The 18,681-nt window shown below is 53.3% G+C and overlaps 6 protein-coding genes across 6 annotated transcripts; 2 read left to right on the forward strand and 4 right to left on the reverse strand.

Moving 5' to 3' along the window:
* Positions 1 to 444: 444 nt before the first annotated feature.
* Positions 445 to 1,765, reverse strand: NECHADRAFT_89915 (uncharacterized protein; the record flags this gene model as incomplete). The annotated part of the gene is made up of 6 exons (XM_003054048.1): positions 445 to 608; positions 678 to 753; positions 792 to 1,145; positions 1,198 to 1,436; positions 1,501 to 1,574; positions 1,644 to 1,765. 6 exons carry the CDS (start codon positions 1,763 to 1,765, stop codon positions 445 to 447), a joined length of 1,029 nt encoding a protein of 342 aa, XP_003054094.1.
* Positions 1,766 to 2,240: 475 nt separating this feature from the next.
* NECHADRAFT_57194 (uncharacterized protein) lies at positions 2,241 to 4,735 on the reverse strand. The gene is made up of 5 exons (XM_003054049.1): positions 4,675 to 4,735; positions 4,483 to 4,541; positions 3,223 to 4,419; positions 3,025 to 3,163; positions 2,241 to 2,969 (listed from the first exon to the last, which is right to left on the reverse strand). The coding sequence occupies exons 2-5, from the start codon at positions 4,489 to 4,491 to the stop codon at positions 2,881 to 2,883; spliced, it is 1,434 nt and encodes a 477-aa protein (XP_003054095.1). The 5' UTR covers positions 4,492 to 4,541; positions 4,675 to 4,735; the 3' UTR covers positions 2,241 to 2,880.
* Positions 4,736 to 5,651: 916 nt separating this feature from the next.
* Positions 5,652 to 7,179, forward strand: NECHADRAFT_89916 (mitochondrial 54S ribosomal protein RML2; the record flags this gene model as incomplete). The annotated part of the gene is made up of 4 exons (XM_003053345.1): positions 5,652 to 5,693; positions 6,093 to 6,897; positions 6,948 to 7,021; positions 7,078 to 7,179. 4 exons carry the CDS (start codon positions 5,652 to 5,654, stop codon positions 7,177 to 7,179), a joined length of 1,023 nt encoding a protein of 340 aa, XP_003053391.1.
* A 3,120-nt stretch (positions 7,180 to 10,299) lies between these two features.
* NECHADRAFT_89917 (uncharacterized protein) lies at positions 10,300 to 11,764 on the forward strand (the record flags this gene model as incomplete). The annotated part of the gene is made up of 2 exons (XM_003053346.1): positions 10,300 to 10,472; positions 10,528 to 11,764. 2 exons carry the CDS (start codon positions 10,300 to 10,302, stop codon positions 11,762 to 11,764), a joined length of 1,410 nt encoding a protein of 469 aa, XP_003053392.1.
* Positions 11,765 to 12,667: 903 nt separating this feature from the next.
* Positions 12,668 to 13,717, reverse strand: NECHADRAFT_74480 (uncharacterized protein; the record flags this gene model as incomplete). The annotated part of the gene is made up of 3 exons (XM_003054050.1): positions 12,668 to 13,135; positions 13,190 to 13,435; positions 13,658 to 13,717. 3 exons carry the CDS (start codon positions 13,715 to 13,717, stop codon positions 12,668 to 12,670), a joined length of 774 nt encoding a protein of 257 aa, XP_003054096.1.
* A 441-nt stretch (positions 13,718 to 14,158) lies between these two features.
* Positions 14,159 to 17,736, reverse strand: NECHADRAFT_57198 (uncharacterized protein; the record flags this gene model as incomplete). The annotated part of the gene is made up of 3 exons (XM_003054051.1): positions 14,159 to 15,077; positions 15,126 to 17,294; positions 17,347 to 17,736. The coding sequence occupies 3 exons, from the start codon at positions 17,734 to 17,736 to the stop codon at positions 14,364 to 14,366; spliced, it is 3,273 nt and encodes a 1,090-aa protein (XP_003054097.1). The 3' UTR covers positions 14,159 to 14,363.
* Between the last annotated feature and the right edge of the window lie 945 nt (positions 17,737 to 18,681).

An 18,681-nucleotide genomic window follows, 5' to 3' on the forward strand; every position in this document is an offset into this window, starting at 1 on the left:
CAGAGCCCAATTTCAACGTCACATCCAATAACTCTCTGGCATTCACTTTAACGTGTCTCACGCGTACAAGGTAGGAAACATGAGAGTAAGCTCATAATAACCGTTTTGAACAATTTAGACATCAACCAGAGTAGAGCGGCTGATTTCTCGTTTATCTCGCTTTCAAGGTGGCGATGCAGATACTGCTCACCCTCCAATGTCGTCGCTCGGTGTCCCTTTACCCCGTCTGACACCAGAAAAGTGCCTGTATTGACCAGCAATGGACGAGATCCAGCTCAGCTCTGTTTCGAGGATTCACCTCAAAAAGACATACACCGTCGGTCTCGCACGAAGCCGCCATGTTTGCCCCAGTCGTGACACTACCGAGATCGACAAGTTCGTGGCTCCTAGAAATCTTACTCAGATGTATTCGAATCAGCCTCGAGAAGCAAGAAAACAGGCTCTCTATTTCCTGTCAACGTCAACCCCCACGATCCGAAGAATCCCCAGATCGCTGTAAGCAAGGCAATATCGCGTCGGTGCCCAAGCCACCACAGGGCAGGCCCCTGCCGTCTTGAAAGTGTGAACGTGTTCCCCAGTTTCAACATGAGAGATCTCGAGGCCAGAACCTGGGTTGATCGTGCAACGTTAGCATGAGTCCTTATCCTCCGTGGTGTCAACTGGCAAATGCTCCTTACCTTCGTCACTTCCTCCCACCACGAAGCTTCCATCAAACGTGAAACCTAAGAGTCGACTAGTTAGATAGATGCGACGCTCGGCGTTAACATGGTAGACCTACTTAGGCTTCGAACTGGCCCGACCATCCTCGTGATAGTCCTCTGACAGATCCAATCCGTCGTATCCCACAGCGCAATGATCGAATCCGAACCACCGGTGGCAAGATACCGTCCTGTCGGCTGCAACTCAGCCGTCAAGCATGACGACGTGTGCCCATTGAGTTGGAATTCCTCAGACTCATCTCCGTGGTTGGTATGGAGAATAGGCTCGAAACCTGGGTACGAGAGGACTCGGATACGCCCCTCTGCTGTCGTCGCGAATATCTTCTCACCGCTCCAGCAGAAGGCGATTTGGTTGGTTTGCACATGTTGCTGGTGGGAGCTGATGGGCGTAGCTTGAGTAGGCGACAAGACATAAATGGTGTCGGCCTGATAGCATAGTTAGCATCCACTGTAGCTTGCTCAGATGTCTCCAGCCGACCTTGTTTCCAACTAGGAGTGTCTGTCCGTCAGGAGCCCAGACAAGCGTGAATGCATCTCCAAGACCCTTAACTTCGTTGAAGCACGCCTTTGTCCGCACATCCCAGAACTTGACTACGCCATCGCTGCTCACGCTGCATAGCTCTGCATCCTTGGTTGGGTTGAAAGCAACCTTTTCGATAGAAGACGAGTGGCCTTTGAGCTCTGTTGAGAACTTAACATGGGGCTTCTCAGGGTTCCCTGCATCATTTAGTATTGATCTTGACCCTGTGTCTGAGCAAAGACATTGATTTGGCCAACTCACACACTCTTAGGACCCTCTCTGACGACCCTGTAGCCACCAGGGTTCCGAGCGGATTCCACGCGATACACCGTAGACTACCATCAAGGTCAGCAGATGCACAAAGGAAAGGGAGCCTAGCGCAAAGTCATCCATCTGGAACGCACCTGTTTGCACTCACGCCTCGCGAGCTGTTCGGGTCGTTGTATGGCTGACTCCGGAGGTTACTAAAGTAACTCGAAAATTTGTCCTTGGACAGACTCTGTCTGGCCCGGAGGACGGGCGCCATCTTGGAAGACCGTGTCAACCACCCAATGGCTTTCTGTGCTAAGCTGGGCCTCGCGTTTAGCCTGCAGATTGCACTGGATTGTTGTCAAATATACGGGAGCAACGTCTATCCGAACGGAATTAATACATCGGCCCCGCAGCCACGTTTGGGTATGATGTCTTAGAAGCTTTGTTGTATGCAGGATGCCGTAGAACTGTGGTTCGAGGTAGCTCAGAGCTACTGGCTAGTAGTCATTCCGCTTGTGGGTGGTGCTCGTCGCACAGGCCAGTACCCGAAACAGGCCATAATCAGGTGGGGCTCGCACGGCATTGGGAAGCCTTGGCGTGCGATGTTTACATGACGCACGTGCATATTTTGGTGTATCCAACGGCAACCACTTCATTGTTCATGAACCTCAAGTCTAGACCCAATGACATCCTCACTTTGCCTGAAGCGGCCAGCACGAGTCAAAACATTCTTCGTAATAGAGCAAGGTATCGCTCAAATGTAAACTTCATTCCGACTGTGTCGGCTCCTTCCGTCTTCCGGTCATGGTATATGTACAATTTTCATTCACGGGTACTTCCCAAGACAACAAACAGCCAAGATGCAACGAGAGCCATCCAGAGACGTCCCACAGTTGAGCCATTGACAAGACAATCTTCCTCCAATCACCAGGCGCAAGCGTAGCGCAGCTCAGCTCAGCTCGTCAACGGTCCAGTCGCGGACAGATAGCTTCCATTACTCCAGGCCAGGTGCCCTAAGAAGGCGTAGCCCAACTCCAACCTGCCAAATCATGCCCTGAACTTCCTTCGCCCGTGACTCCGTGCGCCATGTATGAAGCCGAATTCCTTACAACAGCAGTGTTCAATAACCAGACAATCGAAAAATGCAATGCTGTCCATGTAGCAGACAGCGAGAATGTGAATCCAGAGGCAGTGGGAGCTCTTTAGCGCCCCTCATCGCCCCATTGGTAAGTGTCGAGGTATCGTGATGGCCCGTGACCAAGCGGGCGTTGGGTGTGTATTAACGTCATAAGCCGCCCATGAGACATAATCCAGACAGAAGCATGTATCCTAACTTCCAGGTTGCCCGAGGGGGAGGGGGCGATCGAGGTTGCCAAGTGTGGAGGGTGTTCATGATATTTGATCAAGGGTCAGCTCGATGTCGTCGATGCCGAAAAGAACAGCGTTCTTCTTGGCCCATTGGCGAGAGAGGATGGACGCTGCAAGAACATGTCAGTAAGCTTCATTGGGGAGGGGTATATCAAGGAGACATACACTTCAAGAACTTCTTGCTAGCATACTTTTTAAAGAATGCTTCGTGGACGACGGGACGAGCGAGGTAGTCAACCATGAGGTTGACAACAGGCTCAATCTCATCCTCGGTATAGCCAGCGTAGTATGAAAGGGTCTCGTCCTGGAAAGGAGTTAATCTCAACTGCATGCATCAAGGTGGGTCAATGTTTGTTTACATACCCATTCACCACGATCAAGGAGGAGTCGCGCCAGGTACATAGCACCGGCGGCAACGTGGCTTGGTCGGTAACGCATGAATCGGTGGTCCAGAAGACTGATCTCCATGAGGTACTTGCCGATGGTGCGAGATTGGATGTCATAGTTGTCCGCCTTCGAGACTCGTCGTAGGAAGTTCATTGGGTTGGGGTAGCTGAGGTCATAGTTGAGGGTGCTGAGAACAAATCGCTCGGCGCTCAGAATCTCAGCCTCGCTAAAACCATCGTCCGCGATGCGCTTAAAGTTCTCGACGTGGGGGGAAAGAACCTCCTCGTACTTGGAGGCAATGAACATGGCCGTGATTCCGACAAGCTGAAGGCGGTCAAGCTGGACAACCTTGGCAGACAGGAAACGGTCAATGATGTTGACAGCCAGGAAGAGAGTTTCGGGAAGGAGGTGGAAGCGGGTGTGAACCTCGACGAGCCAGTCGACCAAGATACCGCGCGTCTTCCATTCGAGGTCGTCCTGGTGGTCCATGTAGTCAGGGTTGGGGATGGACTTGACCTCGAGGTCTCTCAGGTACTCGAAAATCTCGTTGGCGTACTCGGCAACCATCAGGGGGTCCTCAAGATCCTCACTGTCCAAGTCCTTGACACCAGGAGGGTACACCTGTCCATCCTTAACCTCGGGCTCAGCCTGAGCAACGGGCTCGGCCTTTACGACCTCAGGCTCTTGGGGCGTCTCTGATCTCTCACGCTCGGGAACTGAAGGCTGCTTGTTCTCGTCGACGGGAGCCTTGGGCTTTGTGGCGAGGGATGCGGGGGCCTTGGGCTTCGCAGCAGCCTTGATAGTACCATGGCCAGATCGCTCTGTCTTGCCGTTGACAGGCTTGGGGTTAAGAGCAGTTCGAGTGGATCGCGAGGTCTTCTTCTCGATACCGGTAGGCTGAGCAGCCTTGGAGACCAACCCCGCCTTGGCCTTCTTTCCAGCAACACCATCTGCCTTTCCAACATTGCTGACATCGCCTAATGCGGCGCGTTTCCGTGTGTTGGTGGTGCCAGCACCGTTAATTGTGGACTTTTTCGTTTGGAGAGTGGCCTTGGAGGCAGTGGCGAGCTCATCGACTTTGAGAGCGGCGGCCTGCGCCCGTGTAAGACGCGTCGTACCGCTGTTCTCGTCGTTCTCTGTGCCGGCGAGGCGGGTACGAGCAACACGACCCTGCTGAAGTTGAGTTAGAACCATTGAAGGCAAACCAGACACTTCTGGTCGCGTTCCACCACATACCGGAGGCATCTTGAAGGTCTAGCTGTTGTTGACTGATGAAATAATAGCAGAAGTGGGTGCTGTGAAAAGCTATCAGTTTGACGCGTCGACGAGAGAAGGTGAAGAAAAAGATGGCTGAATTGTCGACAGTAAATAGAAACAGGCGTCCATTTACTGAGACAGTCGAGTCAGAAGAGGAATTCGGCGACTGACCTTCCTCTATGAATGGCCGATGCAGCACCGTGAAAGGAATGGTGTGCCCGGTGTGATGGCAGATATGGGTGTAGGGCTGATGCAAGCTGTGAGATGTGTGAGTCGAGCCGCGACGCAAGGCTTGTATGATCAAGCAAAGATGATGCAAGGAGGGTGCAAAAACAAACGGGCGAGGGGAGATGTTTATGTTGAAAAAGACAAAGGAAGGTTGGATGTGAAGGATGATGTTGTTTTGGAGCGGACGGGAGCGGAGCAGACAGGGAAGTGGGCCACCTTCGCGCGGGCAGGCGCGATGCGTGGGTAGGTACGTACCTGCTAGTCGCGTTGCGTTGCTGGTTGCTGGTTGCTCCAAGGCCAAGGACCCACACCTTGCACTGGATGCAGAGGGATAGGTCAAGGCTTTTCGAGGACGAGACGAGACGTAGGTGGATAGACGCGCGAGGAATTTGCTTGCTGGTGCCCAATATGCAAATGGGAAAGGACGTTGAGGACTGGTTTGATTTGGTTGATGGGCGGAGGCCGTGACCGTGAATGTTAACTGCGTGGCAGACTGGGAGAAAGAAGAAGGAACAACAGGCCAGGATGATGCGAAACGAAAAGAGTACCTAGGTAGGTTGTAGAGACGGATGGATATGGACGGACAGACACAAACCACAAGCGACGGACAGGAAGCGGCCTTGATTTTATTAGGCGGGCTGGAGGCTGGTTGAGCAGGAAAGAATAGCGCGACTGCCCCGGGCGCGGCGCGGAGCACCAGAAAACGGACGTGCCTGCTGGGGCTAGCGACATGTCTCTGTGGTAACCGCCGGGCAACTCTTCTATCATTGGCAGGAGCCTCCTCGCGGTGCGCACAGGCCATGGTGGCTAGTCGCGAGGTCGACGCCACAGACACGTCTGGCGAGTAGTGGCGGTGCACGTCGGCCGAAGACAGACGACAGCCCTCGGATCAAAGTTATTGGTGATCCGAAGAAATTTCCATGTCTGGACCTTGCCGGTTGGACGACAGACAACCGCACCTGGTGAGCCTGACGTCTGCCCGTGAGCTCCAATCTTGTCTCGACATTGCTCTGAGGGACATTGGCCGTTCGGGAGAGTCTTTTCGTTAGCCAATGCCTCCGGGCTGCTCTTTGAACGAGCTCCATCACCCAATTCAAGGTAGCTAGTTCCCTTTCTCCGCCGAGCAAAACTCAAAGTCACCCCTCACAAACCACTCAACTCGGCGCCAATGGGGTCATATTGTTAGGATTTTCTAATAATCTGTTAGACCGAGACTGAAGATGCTTCAATCCGGCCTTTCCCTCGCCGCTGCGAGGCAGAGCGCTCTGCGCCTGGCCCTCAATCGGTCCCTACCCCGATCATATGCGACTATCAAGCGCTTAAACGAGACCACCGCGGCCGCCACTACCGATGCTGCAGAGAGACCTACCGGTCAGTCTGCTATTCTACGGACCTACAAACCCCGAACACCTGGTGTGCGACATTTGAAGCGGCCAATCAACGACCATCTCTGGAAGGGACGTCCTTTTCTGCCATTGACTTTCCCCAAGAAGGGTCAGTCCAAGGGTGGACGAAATGTGTCTGGAAGAATTACTGTACGACATCGTGGTGGCGGTGCCAAGAGGAGAATAAGAACGGTCGACTTCATCCGGAACCGGCCAGGACCTCACTTGGTGGAGCGCATCGAGTATGACCCTGGACGAAGTGCGCACATTGCTCTTGTGACTGAGCAAGCCACCAAACGCTACACTTATATCCTCGCCGCCGAAGGTCTCCGATCTGGAGACATTGTTCACAGCTACCGTGCCGGTATCCCTCAGGACCTCCTCGACAGCATGGGTGGTATTATCGATCCCGGTATTCTCGCTGCCAAGACAGCCTTCCGTGGCAACTGTCTCCCCATGCACATGATTCCAGTTGGTACCACAGTCTTTGCCGTTGGCTCAGCCGCCAAGCGGGGCGCTGTCTTCTGCCGCAGTGCTGGAACATCGGCCGTCGTTGTCAACAAGAACGAAGAGACAAAGGATGATGGAACCAGGGTCATGACTGGCAAGTACGTCGAGGTCCGACTCCAGAGTGGCGAAGTGCGCCGGGTCAGCAAGGATGCCTGTGCGACCATTGGTGTTGCCAGCAACATCCACCACCACTACCGACAGCTGGGTAAGGCTGGACGAAGCCGATGGCTGAACATCCGCCCCACGGTTCGTGGTGTTGCCATGAATAAAGGTAAGGAACATGCATCACCGATTGTGGCACAGAGGCTAACGTATGTGCAGTCGACCATCCTCACGGAGGTGGTCGAGGTAAGTCCAAGGGTAACCGTCATCCCGTCAGCCCTTGGGGTGTACCGGTAAGATCACCATCTGATAGCGAGACGTTTCATGCGTTACTGACACGGCCTTACAGACCAAGAGTGGTTACAAGACTAGACGCAAGCACAACATCAACAAGTGGGTTGTGGTACCTCGACCTCGAAACCACGGCAAGCGACGCGACAAGGCCAACTGAGTATAAGCACCAGAGAGGCGCAGAGCGGCGAGGCGAGCAAGAGAGAGCAGAGCACACGCAGAGTTGTGGACGAGATGAGCGCCGGTGCTTTGTATATTATGACGCTGCATTGTACCATATGTGACATTATAGACGAAGGCGCAATGTGCGTTTGATGAATGAGCATGCCAGACCTCTCCATTTGGTACTATTGACGGTACGATGAGATACTGGCTCAAGGGCGCGCAAGTCACGGGATGGCTTGTGGCCTTATAACTGGGGTGACTTAAGCTGCCTTGGGGATATTATCACACTAAGTGATGGGATGGTGCTTCCGAGGAGAACACTGCTCTGTGATTTAAATCGAGGCGTTCTTAGTTGAGTAGGTTCTGAAGGCCCTCGTGAGGGGTTCATGGTCTCCCGAAGGATACGTCGTACTCTTCCTAAAGATTTGAAGGTGTATGTATACATGTTGAGTCTATGAAAACTGAAACGAAGATCGTGTTTGGGGCATATGATTTGGCTGATATCAGTGTTCACCTCCAACGACATTGGTGGCCTCAAGGCAGGATGGGTTACCTCCGCCTTGTTGTACACTTGCATCCATCAAGATAAGTATTGCGACTGAAACACAAATTTAGAACCGAGTTGACTCAAGATGTTGAGGCTGAGCTCTTCGTGAAGCCTCCTTGAGAAAAGCCTCCAAGTGTCACAGTATGTACACAGGCTGAGCAGTCCGCAAGGCCAGGCTGTGTGATGTCTAGTGTGAACATCAAGGTTGAGGATCGGATGAATGAAGAATGGGGGACATAAATTATGAGGAGGAGAGCCTAGGAAGAGATATGATAACAACCTTGGCTGTGCCTCGAAAGATATCCATTACAGTCAACCCAATTGGACAGAAGACGGCAGATCAACCAAGTCCAAAAGTCGTATTTGCGATATTGTCGGCAGATATTCGAACAGCAAAACCGAATTCATGCCGACCCCTGACACGACAAAGACCCCTTCACCGTGGTTACAGCGTTTCAGTAGTCAAGGACCACCGTCGGTGGGCAATCAGGACAAGCAGCATGGGCCAGCCAGGGGTGGGCTTGTTGTTGGCCTGAAACAACACTCGTCGATTTCTGAATGCCAAACCATCATGCACCAATGCATCAGATAGTACCAAGAAGTTGCACGTGTGCCGTTTTATCCTTACGAAAGGACGAACAGTCGGTTAAGGAGAACCTGATGATTCCAGTAGATGCCGCCTTTGCCGTCTAGGCCATGGTTAAGCATCAGCATCGCTCCACAGGGCAGATAAAAAAAAAATCCATCAAGTAGCGGGCCTGGGCTGTATCCGTACTCCGTATTGGCAATTAAAAAATCGGCACACGAGGTAGCGAATGACAGAAGACGCCGATGGAGTGATTAGTAGGGGCAAGCATGCGCCGAAAAGCCACTTGAGATGGATGGTTTGCACAGCCTCGCCAGGCCACGTAACGCTTACCTCTCCACAGCCCATTAACAACCCCTGGCAACCTGAAGAGAGACACAGATAGTCGGCTGATGGGAGCGAAAAAGGCTGACAGAGGATATCGTGGCGTAGACGAGGCAGAGTCTTCTCAAGCTGAGTAGTCGCGAGGTCATGATAAACATCAATGATTTGCCGCCTCGTAGAGGATAGCCGCTGGGGGATGGATGTCTGAATTGGGTGTCGCTGACGTAGCCCTAGGCGGGCAGCAAAAATTAAGGTTATTAGTCATTTCCGGCACATCACTGGATGAAGCATCTCAGCCTCGGAAGCCCTGGGAACTGAGAGATGAGCGCAGATCTTGGGCAGTTTGGCATTAGAGGAGAGAAAGACGGAGATGACGGATCGGCACGGCAGAGACGAGTAACGTCAGCCAGCATTGAGTAGTTTTCCGTGGTTCTGTGGTAGATTGTTGCTCTTCCTGGGATAATGGGGCGCCGGTGACGGGGGTGAGCTACAAGCGCTTGTAGTGTACCTTGGGCGGGGAGTGTGATGGTTGGGGGCTAGGACACGTGCGGTAAAATATCGTCGCTGGCATTGCCAATCCATTCCTCGATGGTCTCAATGTTGGACGAGAGTAAGGCCGACGAGCATCGCGATTTCTCTTGCCATCGCAAAACTGCTTACCTACATAGGTAATGGATGAGGTGAGCTGGACTAGTGCTAGTTGACTGCTGGCGCGTGCTGAGGCGTCGTTCAGGTGCCAAAACGGGCTCTGCCTCAGTAAAAAATTGCACTGACAAGCACTAGGAGAGTTGTACCGACTTAGCCCGGCAGGGGCTGCACCACGCGATCAGTTCCCCAATAAAGGCTGAGTTGCGCCACTCACAGCGCTTGGTTAGTGCTCCACACCACAGCGTCATAGCCTCCCTGGTAGGAGCGGTACTTGGGAGGGCCTGGCCTCATGCGAGACCCTTTGACGACACAAGCGCGCGCATGTTCAAACAAAAGAGGGACAATTCGAGGAGAAAAGGGGTGTTGAAATGAGTAAAAAGAGGATAATGTCCAATAAGATGAAGCATGACTTTACACAGAGCAAAAAAGCAGTTCCTCGTACAAAAAAGCCAAGCATAAAATCCTACCTCCCTTTTCTTGGCACCCTTAGTCCGAGCCTGAGCCATGTACCTCTGTCTCTGTCTGACAGACCCCCCCCCCCCGCTCCCAAGTCCACGTAACCACCCAATTGCAGCCCCATCTTTAACTTCCCCAAGTTTCCAATCCCTCCACCGACTAGCGACCGCGAAAACGAAGAGCCTGAAAAGAGAGACCGCCCCGATCCCCGACCCGCGAGGCGACAGCACGCGCGCGACAGACACTCTGAGTTTGGTAGATCAGCCGCCGAGAGCCCCGTACTCCGTTTTCCCGTCTCTACTACCCCTGGCAGCTCGCTCGCTCTCAAACGCCCTTGCTATCATACACCCCCCCAGACCCAGACGCACCGTTGGAGACCTTTATTGCCCTGAGGGCCGATAGAAACGGGGAGTGCGTGTGTGACGAGGCCAAGACTGGTGTGAAGCGAAAGAAGCAACAAGACGAAAGTCCAAGCTTTCAAATAACCTTAACACGCCCCCCCTCCTCCGATCCGATCTCCTTCTTCTTTCTCAACCATGCACTCGTACGTCAAGATGGCAGACACGGGTATAGGGAAAAGCTTCAGAGGCCGTCGCCTTCCGTTAAGGCTCATCTTTTCATATCTCTTTGACTGGATCGTCTGCTTGGTCTTTGCTGGAATCGGCGCCGTCTTTGACAGACTATCACCAGCCAAGCGACCATTTTCTCTTGTTGACCCTAGTATCTCGTGAGTACTCGAAGCATAATCGACATTCGCATCCAAAGCTAACATGGTGCAATAGCTACCCATTCGAGGAACATGAACTCGTCCCTGCCTACCTCCTCTTCACCCTCGCCATCGGCGTCCCCATCGTCATCGTCGCCGTCGTCTCCTTGATCTTCGTCCCCGGTCCGACCGTCCCTAAGGGCACGCCCGCCGCCCTCATCTGGCAGCGCAAGCTCTGGGAGCTTCACGTTGGTCTGCTGGGTCTCGTCCTCTCCCTTACTCTGTCATGGTTCTTCACCAGCACCATGAAGAACCTCTTTGGAAAGCCCCGTCCCGATATGCTCGCCCGCTGCGAGCCTGACTGGGATAACCTCAAGAATCATATTGTTGGTGGCTTCAGCTGGGGCAGCATGACCGGCCAGCTCGTAGACGCCGGTATTTGCCAGCAGAAGGACGAGTACAAGCTCAACGACGGCTTCCGTTCATATCCCAGCGGCCACGCCTCTACCGCCGCAGGTGGTCTCATCTACGCCTCGCTCTTCCTCGCCAGCAAGTTCTCCGTCACCGTTCCCTTCGTCATGCCCTCGGCTGCTTCTGCCGCTGGAGCTTCTGGGGCTGCTTCACACGCCGCCTTCCCCTCGCGCCTTGTTCGCTCCGAAATCGACCCCTTCGAGCCGACTCGCGGTCGCGGTTTCGACGACGGCTCTGCCTCCGCTTCGCTGGCTAAGGATTCTCCATTTGCTGAAAATGCCGGTCAGCACAACGCCAAGGTCCAATCCCTGCGACGCCAAGCCGCTGCTCCCCCGGTCTACCTCCTCGTCTTGGGACTTTTGCCCTTTGGTGTCTCCATCTTCATCGCCGGTTCGCGTTGGCACGATCGCCGTCACCACGGCTTCGATATCCTCTTCGGTTATCTCATGGGACTCATCGCCTCCATATTTGCTTTCCGCTACTACCATCTTCCCATCCGAGCCGGTGCAGGTTGGGCCTGGGGTCCCCGTAGCGACGAGCGCGCCTTCTGGGCTGGCGTTGGTCGTTTGGGCTATGCTGGAACCGACGAGGAGCTGGCTATGCCATCCCGACGGCCGACTCAGGGTGTCACGGCTGATACTTCATATCCCATGACATCTGCTCTCGCGCAGCGCAATGTGCGCCCTCCTCGCGATGAATCGGCAGATGAGCCTCGACCCAGCCAGAACTTCCAGGATGTTGAGCTCCAACAGATGGACGACAGAGGCCGGCCAGAGAACAGGTTCCCAGAGAACAGGTTCCCAGAGAACAGGTTCCCCTCGCCTCACGACAACCGCGTGTAAAAGGATTCATGTCTAGAGCATGCGAATTTCTTCCTTTATTGTATGAAGGTTTATACCATGAGCGTTGTGCGTATTCCAGGGTATATCTGCGTACGGTTTACTTTTCCCTCCCTAGGATAAAGGGGCAAAAAAGTGGAAATCTTTATTAGATTCAGGGCAAACAAACTATTGTGTGTGTATGTGTGCATTGGGTGTGGTACGGAAAGCGATAAGCTTTGGGTAGTTTAGAATATTTTTGCTTTTATGGTACGACAGGCATGGCACGAACAATGAAATGACCGATTAATCAACTCGAGGCTTGTGTTGATGTACATTGTGTTCACTTGTGTTGTAACCCCTGAACAACGAGTATTCTTGTACCCCTATCCCCTGAAAGAGTTGACTTGAGTTGAGTTGAAATTGTCTCGCTATGGAACCAAGTAATAAACAGGCTGAAGAAATCAACATCGCTTCTTATTTAACAGCTATAATTCAAAAACCTATGTCGTACTCTGGTTTATACCAGCCAGCCCAGCCCAGCCCCCCATGTCTTGCCGCTAAACGCCGATCCAGAACCAACCAACAGCATAACAAGACGGAACCGAAGAGTCTTGAGAGCAGGGAGATCTATCCACGTGGATGTCAACAAGGCAGATGGACGAGGCTCTCTTAGACCAGCCTGGCTCGTCTTGCGCCGTGGCCTACTATCGCCAGCAGACGCTTGAGACAAGCCCTCGCTGCGAGACGTGCTATGTTCCGGCTTGCCATGCGTTGCCTTCTCCTCCTGGCCCTCAGTGGGCACCATCGTTCCTAGAGGCGCCGCATGAGGGTCATGCGAGCATCCATGGCCTCAGAGTCGTCCGAGTACTACTTCTCGACTTCCTGCCAAGTGCGTCCGAGGTACCCCGCGGTGCGCGGTCGCTCCTATAGGCCTTCCACAACAGCCATCCGGCCATCTATGCCTTCAAACTCGGCATCCTCTTCCTCATCATCCTCTTCCTCTTCCATCTCATCACGGAACCCCGTATCGATCTCGAGCTTGCGGAGCCGACGGCGCATGTCGTCGCGCTTGACGCTCTGCCAGCGGATCAGGGCGGCTGAGGCGTGGACCTTGAAGCCGTAGACGCGGGGGACGTAGCGGACGACGCTCTTGGTGGGGATGAGGGCCGGGTAGACCTGGAAGAGGATGTTGTGGAACGAGGTGCCAAAGTAGGCGCCGTCGATAGCGGCGTGGCGCGACGACTTGGGGTTGTAGATATCCTCGCAACGCGCGCAGTAGAGCTTGACTGGTTTGAGGTTGGACACGTCCGAGAGACCCATGGGGAGTAGGGGGTGCGAGTGGCACATGACGCGAGGGCATTTTCCAAATTCGGCCTTCTTATACTTGTCGAGCTGTTTTAGATGTCAGCAGTCGGTCTTGTATAAAGGTCGTTGAATATGTAGTACCATTTTTGTCAAGCCTCTTGTGGTGACAATGTACCGGGCATGCACGAGGCCATACAGGTGCCTCGCCGACTTCTCGATGGCCTCGCGCATCTCATCGTCGCACTCGAGGTCAAAAACATCGGTGACGAGATCCAAAGCATACTGGTAATACTGGACTTCCGTGTTAAGGCCCGTCAAGTTGAACCTGTCGGTGAGGTAGTCTTCGTCGATTTCGCAAAAGTACTCGTTGCCCCTCGAAGAGATGAACTGCGCACAAACAACATCCTGGTTAGCCCATGGATCAAAGAACAAAAAGAAGCCGTGCGTCGTCGTGTATTTTTTTTTCCTCCGACCCCGCCATCCTCGACAGCATTTCTTCCATCAAACAAATCCTTTGTCGTCGAGGATCGCGGCTGGCGGCGTCGAGGAAGCGCGTGAGACCGCACAATCGGTAACGACGGCCATTGACTATCCCAACCTATCACTCACCCAGTCTCGCCAATAGCTCGTGTAGTCGCTATCGGACTCACTAACGTAGTCATCCATCATATTGGGCTCGAGAGAATGAGAGCAGGAGAAGGAGGTTGATCAAAGGAGGCTCAAAAACGAGCGACCATCGCTCGGCGGCGAGCGAAACAACAGAACGGGGCTAGGACGTCGAAGGCGTAGGCAAGATTCGGCGGGCAGGAGGCGCAAGGCGATCGATATATGCGACGCTGACAAAAACACGGACAGGTCAAACGAGAGGCGTCGTAGTCAAGTCAAGCAAGATCAAGAGGCGTTATCTATTCCCTGCTGGTTTTGGTTTTGGCTTTGGCTGGGGCTGGGTCACCGTCGTCGCTCGTGGTCTGGGTCTGGGCTTGGTGGGGTTGCTCTGCTTCACCACCGAGACTTAACCTTGACGGAAAGGTGAGGTAACGTGACTGGGAGGGGTACGTACCTAAACACCATGGAATCATCACCACTTACAAGCACGACACCAAAGAAGCTGCAAGCAGAATCGTCATCTATAAATAACCCATCTACCTCTTTTGTAGCATCTACTAAAAGTAGTGGCAATAGTAACATCACATATCGCGATATGCAAGTCATGCCTAATCTCCCAGATACAAACCTACCCAGCCTGCTCCCAACATGACAAACTCCCATGGCTGAAAAACATTCCCGAAATATAATCCAAAGGCCGTTCCATCATCTACGGCGCGCTTATCGTTGAAGCAATACTGCCTCCGTCGCTGGCTGAGCGTCTATCCGACTCTGAGGTGCCGTCCTCATCACCGCTCGTCATTCCACTGCCTCCACCGTTCACTGTCCGTGTCGATGGAATCTGTAGCCGACTTCCTATGCTGTCCTGGGGCGAATCTTGTCGTAGCACCACCTCCACCATCCTCATGGCCTCTTGCAACGTCTCACCCGTCTCGTCCATGGCTGCCAAAAACCGGGCGAGCTCCTTGCATAGTTCCCAGTCTCCCTCCCGCATCGCCCGAGACAATAGTCGCACAGATTGTTCGGTTGACGAACCCAGTTCGTCCAATGTATGTAACACAATAAGATATCCTCCAGCCGTCTTCAGTGAGCCCCTTTGAAGGGATTCTTCAAAGAGTTCCTGCGCTGGAGGGAGGTACGCAAAGAGCGTCTTCCACTGCCGCACTTCAGTCTTGCGTGTGCACTGTAGCACAATGTCAAGATACTCCTTAAAGGACGACAGAAGTGATAGTACACGAGGTAGGACGGCGTCCGCAGGCTTCGGCGATGTGTCCACCTCTTCATCCAACACGCGATGTAGTAGAATCTCGAGGCCGTGTGCAAAGTATTCGAGTTCCTGGTACTGCTGGGCAAGATGTGCCGCCTCAACTGATCTACTTTGGCGAAGATAGAAGCGAAGCAGGTCTGGGAGTACGAGGTGTGTCTGTGAATGGTTAGCTGTGGCTCAGCAATGGTGAACAGTTAAACATACCCTGATTGTGAAGTGAAAATAGGAAAAGTTCACATCACGACGTTGGACCAGATCCGACTCGACTCCCAGCACGATGCCCTTCTCAAGAAGAACCGAGAGCGGATAAAAATCAACCGGTACCGACACTGGAGTCGGCGGCTCCCTGTTGTTATCCCCTGCGGCTTCAAGCACGTCATTAATGTTCGGCCACGCCTTGAGCTCCATCCCATCAAACACCCAAAGAGAATCTCGCAGAGCTGACGGTCCGTTCCGCGGAGGAGTGTCCTCCAACTGGCGATTGGCGTTTCGTAGTGGTTGGTCTCGCATGCTGGCATGGTATTCCACATTCTGTGCAATCACCCGCATGTCATACTTCAACTGGCCCTCGTCGTTTAATGAGGGCCGCAGCAGCACGAGCTTCCCGTCAACCAGAAAAATCACCGACGCCACTGCCACGTCTTGGGAAGGATCCCCGTCTGTCAACTGGGTATCCGGTAGTATCCAGCTCAAGCCTCGGACTCGAGCTGGAGATCTAACAATGCCATGGAAGGCAATCTGACCCACTTGAATGAGTCGTACCGAACCACCATGGGGTGTAAAGATAAAGTGGTATAATAGGTTCTCATATGTGTAGACGAGGAGCGAGTCCTCTCCAGAGGTGGTCACGAGCACCACCGGAGCCGGGATTGTTTGCTTATGAAGAATTTGAGACGAATCGAGTCCCGTCTCTCGAGAGAAGAGCCGCAGTTCAAATGTTCTGTTAGCCTCGACTGCGGCCACGAGGATGTGTTGATGCCAGCACATGCCTCCTCTGACCTGAAACTCGTTCTCCATCGCCTCGTTGGCAAACGTCTTCCATCGGCCGCTGTTGACGCTGTAATGAGCAAGTCCACGACGGCCGGCCACGGCAACGTATCGACCATCCGACGAAATGACGGTTTGCCGGATTGGCCACTGGTTCAGGAGATAAGTTGCAGGGATTTTTGCTGTATGCCACAGGAAGGGCTCTGCCGAGATACTAGTAAGATCCGGCACGTCGTAACCTCTGTAGACCATGACGCTTGACGGCGTCTGTAGTACTGTCCGGAAAACGTTGGCCTCGTTGTAACACCCAGTGACGGCATTCTTAGCCATTTCGAGTGACCAGATGGCTTCATGCCGGTGACCTATCATTAGAATCTCGGAGCCTCCCCCTACCCATGTAGCTCCAGAAACTCCAGAAAGCCACTCTTCTCCGTTGGCTCGAGACGCAGTCTCTTCTGAGCTGAAGCTATGGCTCCCAAGCTTTCCAAACATGCTCCAGGTTGACCATCCCTTTTTGAAACCTGCGAACAGGCAGTAACCATCGGGGGAGTAACTCAAGCTGGTAAAGGGGCCCGAGGAAGATGGTGATACAGGGATCTTGTGGGTATGCGAGTGAGGAATATTGCCAGAATAGTCCCGGACGGAATAGACTTGCACTGTACCATCGCAACATCCCACGGCAATGAGCGAAAACCGCGCGTTTATGACGGCTGCAACAGCACGGTCGTTATGACCTTTCGGGACATGGAAACAGTGACCTTTGAACAACCGTTTAGCATCCGCGTCGTCTCCCTGATTAGGGTCTCCGTGGTGATTGTAGCGCTGAACAGCATAAGCTCGCCCGCTGCTTGTGATCCAGGTGAGCAGATTCATAGGGCGATCATGCGTCATCTCGACAATAGTGGCCTTCTTCTCAACCCAACCCATCCGGCTGATGATCTCGGTCCTCGTCTGGCTCCCGGTACTATCGGGTGTCCAGCGAATGCATTGGACTGCAGCTGGTTTTCTGGTCGCTACAACCAACTCATCGTCGAGGGCCAGTGCACTTTCGATGCCAGCATCGACCTTGATAACCATCCTGAAGCGGACGCTCAGGTCGCGGACCCCTGGTCCCTCGCCAGCGCCCCATAAGATCTGCTCAGGAGGCAGCCCAGCGAGGCCTCCGATGAGACTCTGTCTTCGTCGCTGAACATTATGGTAGTTTGCGAAATGAGGTTTGTATACGCGCGAATCAGAATCGGTGGCTAGAGAGTAGGTGATGAGGTAGCCCTGGTCGGTGTGTATGACGAGAATGGCCGAGTCAGGTCGAAGCAACAGGTCGACATTCTTGCCGTATGTTTCGAGGGAATAATCGGATCGCACGACGACAGCGAGAATGACAGCGGGCTACATGGGTCAGTCATGCCGGCTTAGAGAAAATATGCCCTCATGGTCGCACCTTTGTCTGCCAGATGGTGATGGAGGTGGTTGTGATGACAGCGAACAAGTGCCCAGAGCGAGAGACCCGAAGAGCGAGAATAGGGTCTTTTATCGGTATCCCGTCGGCATCGGCGCCTTCCAGAGACGGCTGCGGTCGGCTCGTCGTGTAATCATCGTGCTCGACAGGTCGGACTCCTGGTGTCACAGGCGTTACAGGCGTCGGCGGGGGGAGGGAATCGAGATCATCGAGGGTGTGGCCGCGGGGTTGGGCGCTGGCAAGACCGGGTGAAGCGGTCAAACTGTCCTCGGAAGGGCTCGTGAGGCCATCGTTGGAGACGAATAGCTTGAAGGCGGGAGCTCGACTGCTGCTGGTAGCATGGATACGAGGAGTTCCAATGGGCCAATACATGGCGGCAGCTAGCTCCTCAGCTGGGTGTAGATGCGCAACGCTTCAAGGGCGCAGCGCTTCGATTTGAAATGTCGTGCAGCAGCAGGGGCTCAAACATGACCCTGTACGCTGGCTCGAGAATAGTCTCCCGGGGCCATTGGCTTGAGGTTTGCGCGGGAAAGGATACGAGGGAGGTTCCGTAGGTATGGATGGAGGTTAGCAGGTTATCTCAGTGTCGCGGGCCAGCTCCTGGGGGTGCTGTCATTGTACAGCCTCATTGGCGGTGATATGTCTCCGGTGGATTACATAAGTCGCTTGGCTTGATCCTTGCACCTTGTTCCTAGGTGTCAGTTCCTTCCTTCTTATCCTGGTCAATTAATGAATGTCGGTTGCTCCTGACAAAACAAAAACACATCAAACTCTACTGTACCTGCTCCGTGTATGTCAAAGTTCTAGATTCATCACTGCAGCGTGGCACCAAACTTTGCTCTCTCATCATCGATACTATTCTTAATAAATCAACAGTTATTGCTACTTGGCTCGTCTATCCCTCAAGATGCTTGTCCTTTTCTTATTAATGACCGTCCTTCATCTCCCATACCCGCGGATACAATGAAACTCCCTCCTGTGTTACCATTTTTATCGTCCTCCAAAGATCCTGCAAGATTAAAAACGCAACAAAACGGAATGTTCAAATGCAACAAATGCAGTTCCTCTGGCGGGCCAGTTTCCCTTTCATCTGGTAACTTTTGGTGAAAAAAAGGAAGCAGTGAGAACAATAGGAGAAAACCAATATGCCTTTTCCGTGTATACTTCTTTCCAGGTATGTTGCTGCACCCAATGACGGAGACCACCCCGAAACTGTATCCAAGTTCAAGCTTCGAGCCGCGACAGTCTAATGTGGAGAAAGAAACGATCCAGCCAAGGGCAAAAAGGTGACATACCCGACCAAATGGTATGCCATCA

The sequence above is a fragment of the Fusarium vanettenii genome (genome assembly GCF_000151355.1).
Source record: "Fusarium vanettenii 77-13-4 chromosome 1 genomic scaffold NECHAsca_1_chr1_3_0, whole genome shotgun sequence".
Taxonomy (NCBI): Eukaryota; Fungi; Ascomycota; class Sordariomycetes; order Hypocreales; family Nectriaceae; genus Fusarium; species Fusarium vanettenii.